The sequence below is a fragment of the Octopus bimaculoides genome, chromosome 20 (genome assembly GCF_001194135.2).
Source record: "Octopus bimaculoides isolate UCB-OBI-ISO-001 chromosome 20, ASM119413v2, whole genome shotgun sequence".
Classification (NCBI taxonomy): Eukaryota; Metazoa; Mollusca; class Cephalopoda; order Octopoda; family Octopodidae; genus Octopus; species Octopus bimaculoides.
The window spans coordinates 27490165-27496026 of NC_069000.1; the positions used below are offsets into that span (position 1 = coordinate 27490165).

The following is a 5862-nucleotide window of genomic DNA, read 5'->3' on the forward strand; positions in this document are numbered from 1 at the left end:
AATTTTCGGGAACCTCCATATCCAAAAATGGGGGATTTTGGCAAAAAAAATTTTTTTAATAAACAAATTTAGGAGAAAATGGGGGTGGGGGGACGGGTGGAAGTCTTTCCAATAAATGCAGTATTTCAGGTCCAAAGAGAAAAATCAACGTTGAAACTTCTGTAACATATGTGTGTGCGCATGCAATATAGAGGTAGAGAAAATTGTGCATCTTGGGAAACAGAATCCAAGGAAATGCATAGAGAACAGGATTTATTCAAGTGAGTCTGAATAGCTGAGTCGTTTTGCATGCACAGAATGCAGAAAATGCCAGTCAGAGCGTGATTGAGGCATAGTGTATGTGCACACGAGTGGCAAAAAACGACAGTGACATGCTAGCAACTTTCTATTTATAACGTGACCATCCATGGGTCTAATAGAGTTGTGTCTTACAAGGGCACGCGATGAGCATGAGAAAGCAATCCAAAAGGCATGTGTATAATTGGGTGAATGCATGCAAGCATGAGACAATTTTACAAATATACAGAATGCTGGTAAAAAAATATGTACGTGAATAGATGTCCTGAAAAATGAAAAATGAAGTGATATACAAAACTAAGCAAATGCAAAGGAAAGTGAACAAATACATGAAAAAGCAAGTAACAGAAATGTCAAACTAGGCGCAAGCTAAAGAAAAGTTCCCGTCTATGTGCAAGTGTTCAAGTTCAAGTCATGCAAGTTTTTTTAGAAAGTCCACACAAATTGAATTCAACGATGCAAAAATACGGAAAGTTATGTATATACATGATATGTATATAGCGCACACATACTGAAGGTGAAAACAGTAGTGCAAGGCATTGTCAAAGTACATGCAGGAAAATTCTTCTGGAAAAGTTTAGTTTGCCAAGAAATTAAGTCTCACAACTTCATATAGGAAGAAGAAAACGACAATATGGCAAAAGCTGTAATGCTGAAAGTTAGTAATGAACTTGCAGTGGTAAAAGTTGAACTGGTGCGAAGATGATCATGAGAAGCTGGACTTGCAGTGGTAAAAATGGTGTAAGCCATACACTGAACAAAGCAGGATGTTGAAATGAGCTGGTTACTCTACTTGTGATGAAAAAGGATGTTGAAATATTAACAAGTCTAAGATTTGAAACTTCCATATGTAAACTGGTTGAAATAAATTTTAGTGGCGTTGTTGACGGAGGAAAAAAGAAAAGGTCTGCTGGTATTGTGAAGGAAGAAATGCTGTTTATTCAAACTGTCAATGGTCGAGCGTTCGTCCAGTTAAAAAAATGTCGCAAAATGGATACGATGTTGTGTGAAGATTGGCAAATGGTGATCCCAAAAGGTGGTGATAACGAACAGCAATCATGACAGGGCACCGAGTTTAAAAGTAAGGTACAGAACCATCGAGAAACATTGAAGTTAGAATTTCTGGATCGGATTTTGTGGCGAAGAATGTGGGATGAAAAGTTGCCGTACAGTTGAAAAAGTTTCAAGTTTCCTTGTTCTCTGGCCATGAGAAATGGGAAAATGACTTTTGAAACAGTCAAAAATTCACAACAGTAGTATTAAGCAATAAATAGGTGGTGAAATTATAAACTTGACATGAAGAGCAGATCAAAAGTACCGAACTTGGTATGAGGGTGGATCATGGTGGTAAGAAAACTTGTCATAGATGTCGAAAGCAGCGAAAGGAACTGGAAAATAGCCATACTGTCGTAGTTACAAGAAACTGAATTACTTAGAAATAATTATTGGCAGGAAATTAACTCAGCAAATACGAGTATAAGATTTGACTGCTATTTCTGGCAAAAGGTGATGTAAACGATGTTATCATAGCTCAAGAGTAGTAGTGAGAGTTGATAAATGTACGTCAAAATTGTTCTTGCAGTCCATATGTTGAAAACAAAAAAGCAGCTGTAACAGGCTTGAGAAGGAGTTTTGTGATCGGAAAATTGTTTTGCAATATACCAGATAATGATATTATAACATGGAAACCAGAATTAATTGACAAATGTTACTAGTTTTGCTGCTAAAAAACATTTAAGACTTTTAACTTAGTTAACATGGCATTATTTTGGTAGCTTTAACATAGAAAAACAGCGTTACTTTGGCAGCTGGCAAATTTTTCTTTTCTGCAAAAGGTTCTAAAGTTGGTCGCATATATTTCTGCAAAAAGTTCAATGGTTGCCTTCTGTGAAAACTGTAATACAGGATGATTTATTCAATTTGACGGCCAGAGTTTTTAATTAAACACTTTGAAACTTTGGATACTAACAGGGTTTACTGTTAACGTTTTTGACAAAATTTCGTATTTTAGAAGCTATTTCGTGTTAAAGTGGTTGTATTTGGGTAATTTTAACCAATCAATGACGTGTATTCAGCTGAAGAAAATTACTGCTGCTGTTTGCGAACAGCAATTTCCAGATCCATTTTATATATATATATACATACACACACACATACATTAATAATAGGCAGAAGTTACAGAATGACAATAGCCAAATTGGTGTTTGATAAGTGCCGATGATATATACATACATACATGTAAAAAAAATCTCATCACACAATCAAACCAATGAAAGAGCCTCTACCTGGTCGCTCGACACGCTAAAAATAGCAGCCAAAGTATCCCCCTACCTAAATCACACACCCATTGTATGTAATGTCCGAGATTATCCCTAAAAAGACGGTTTGCTGAAGGCTGGAATGTCTTTGATGATAGGTTTGCTGTATCAGAGGTTGATTTGAGGCTAAATAACAACAAAATTATGGTCCTTAGTGAAAATCGCACAGGTGAAATCGGACCCCAAAAAGGGTTTTGTAGCATATTAGGAGGTCACAGGAATTCATTCAACGAAAAAAAAAATTTCCAATGATTCCGGGATGGAGCCCCCCCCCCATTTTCCGAACCAAAATAAGGGATTTGCAGCATATTATGAAGATTCCATGCAAAAACCCAAGTTTTCTTTTTCTTAGTGAAAATCGTGCGGGTGTTAATATAGAAATTTACCATAATTTTGTTGTTATTTAAGCTCAAATCAACCCTGATACAGCAAACTTATCATTAAAGACATTCCAGCCTTCAGCAAACTGTCTTTTTAGGGATAATCTAGGACCTTATGTACAATGGGCGTGTGATTTAGGTAGGGGGATACTTTGGCTGCTATTTTTAGTGTATTGAGCGACCAGGTAGAGGCTCTTTCATGGGTTCGATTGCATGATGATATGGTTTTACACATATTTATCATCCCAGGAGGATTCATCATTACACATATTTATCATCAGCATATATGTACATATATCATTGGCACTTATCAAACACAAATTTGGCCATTGTTACTCTGTAACTTCTGCCTATTATTAATGTGTGTGTGTGTGTGTGTGTGTGTACTGGACCCGGAAGTTGTTTGCAAACAGCAGCAGTAATTTTCTTCGGCTGAATACACGTCACTGATTGGTTAAAATTACCCAAATACGACAACTTTAACATGAAATAACTTCTAAGATACAAAATTTTGTAAAAAAAACATTTAGAGTAAACTCTGTTCAATGTGACACATTCTACCAGTATCTGAAGTTTCAAAATGTTTAGTTAAAAAATCTGGCCGTCAAATTGAATAGATCCCAGGAGGATTCATAGCAAATATCATCGTCACTTAAGTTGAAGATAATTCAGTTGAAGAAAACTGTGACATGGAAAGTATTAGAATATAACTAAATATGTAGAATATAACTAAATACTCTCCAGGGTAGAATTTGGGATACACGTCAGTTGGTCACCAATTTCTGTTGTGGTGATTATTTATGTGATACATAATCAAAATGTGGAATCTGGTTGAATGAAGTAATCTATGCAAGAAAGTTCAGAGATAGGAAATATAAAGGATCTTTTTTAAAACGGGGTCCACATTTTTCATTAATGAAACACTTTGAAACTTGGAACACTGGTAGAATGTGTCATATAAAACATCTTTTTCTCTTAGACTTCTTTAAAAAAAAAGAAATCCCTAAGTTATTCCATGTTAAAGTTGTCGTATTTCTGTAATTTCAACCAATCACTGACGTCCATTCAGCCGATATACATTAAGTGCCAACTACATAAACAAACGATTCTGAAACAATTCTATCGGTGATAGGGTTAGGGTTAGGGTAAAACAGCAAATTTAAAAAGAAAAAAGCAAATAAAACGAAGAAAAAAAAATGAAAATGAAAAAAGCAAATTTAAAATGAAAAAAGCAAATAATCAGCCAAAGGAGTAAATGTAAACAACTGAATACTTGTCAGTGATTGGTTGAAATTATCGAAATAAGACAATTTTTTACATGAAATAAATTCGAATACAAAAATATTTTTCTGTTCTATAACACAAAATAGATAAGCATACGAAGTTTGAAAGTCTTTCGGTACCAAAAACACTATGTAAAACATTAATGAAAAATGTGGCCTCCGTTTTAAAAAAGATCCAATATAAATAACAGCTAAGTGGTGGCTTTAAGTCATGTGGCATAGAGAAATAGATGGACATAGCAATGACATGAATGGCTCTAAGTCTAATCGACTAAGAAGTGAAGAGCAGGGTTAGCAAGTTATTTTTATTAATGGAACACTAGGCATTCTAGAAACTTCCAAGAGAAACACCAAGCTTCTTGAATAATTAAGAATCACGTCTCATGACACAGATGCTTCGAGAAACTTAGGAAGGGAGGTTACTCTATAATCATTCTTGCAAGGGAGATCATTCAACTATCTAGCTACTGCTACACCTCCTATATGCAATTTTTCTCTTAAGACACACACACTCTGTCATTTGTGCACACTGACATTGCACATCCAGCAGTGCATGCTAGCTTCTTGAAATCCTTCTACCCTATAGTTTGAAGTTGCTAATGACTAACCTATGCTGAGAGATACATTCTTCACGTTTTTGAGTAACTATGGATCTTGTTTTCTGGTGAGAAGGTAGTTAAACTGGCTAGCTTGGCCACCAGATTCAGTGAATGAACCACCCATCTCAGTCTTACCAATTTGCAATTTTATAGGAAAATTAAAAAAAAAATCTTGAGCTTCAGGAAGATCATATGTAGCTAAAATGCTTGTGAAGCCTAAGAAGTACTGGGTAGTTCCCCCTCCCTCACACAAACAAGACAAGTAGGAGTTAAATTGAGTAGTGGACAGAAGGTGCACATAAAAGGATAACATATTCCTATGAAGCATCCAAGACAACTGAAAATTACAACAGAAGAATTGTCTATCTTAATTTCATTTTAATTCATGCCGGAAAATATTTGTAACAGTATAAGATACTTTACCTGATACTCCTTCTTGGTCCACTCCTAATAGGAAACCACCAATAATAATTCCACAGCAAACTAGAGCTGCTTTTGATGTTTCTTGTTTCAAAATAATGTAAGAAAATACCTGAAATGAAAATGATGAGAAAAATTTGGAGAAAAAGAGATTGTGAGATTTTATATATATATATATATATAATAATAATAATATTAGGGATAAAAATCCAAATTTACAGGTAAATTAATTTATCAAAACTTAAAATTAAATTAAATTTCACAGTATATAATATATGAATATATAATTTAGAGAAAAGAACCACAGTTCCTGAACTCCTGCATGAGAATCCACAGTCACATACAGAAAAAAATTTAATAAGTGAATACACTAAAAAGAACTATAATAAAATACAAAGTAATAATTATTAAAAAAATAAAATGACTACACATGTTTCATAACCAAATTTTCAAATAGAAAATCAAATCAAATCAAATCGATTAAAATAAATCAATTGAAAATCAATTCTATTCAAAAATATAGCTAATCTTCGGGTCAAAATACAACAATAATAATAATAAAATA

The 5862-nt window shown here is 34.1% G+C and overlaps 1 protein-coding gene across 1 annotated transcript in view; it reads right to left on the minus strand.

Annotated features, from left to right (window-relative positions):
- LOC106872294 (GDP-fucose transporter 1-like) overlaps positions 1-5862 on the minus strand; it is a 20299-nt gene that overhangs the window by 7422 nt on the left and 7015 nt on the right. Inside the window, exon 3 of the mRNA XM_052975212.1 lies at positions 5301-5409. Within this exon, the coding sequence (XP_052831172.1) occupies positions 5301-5409 (109 nt within the window). The remainder of the gene's footprint in view (positions 1-5300; positions 5410-5862) is intronic.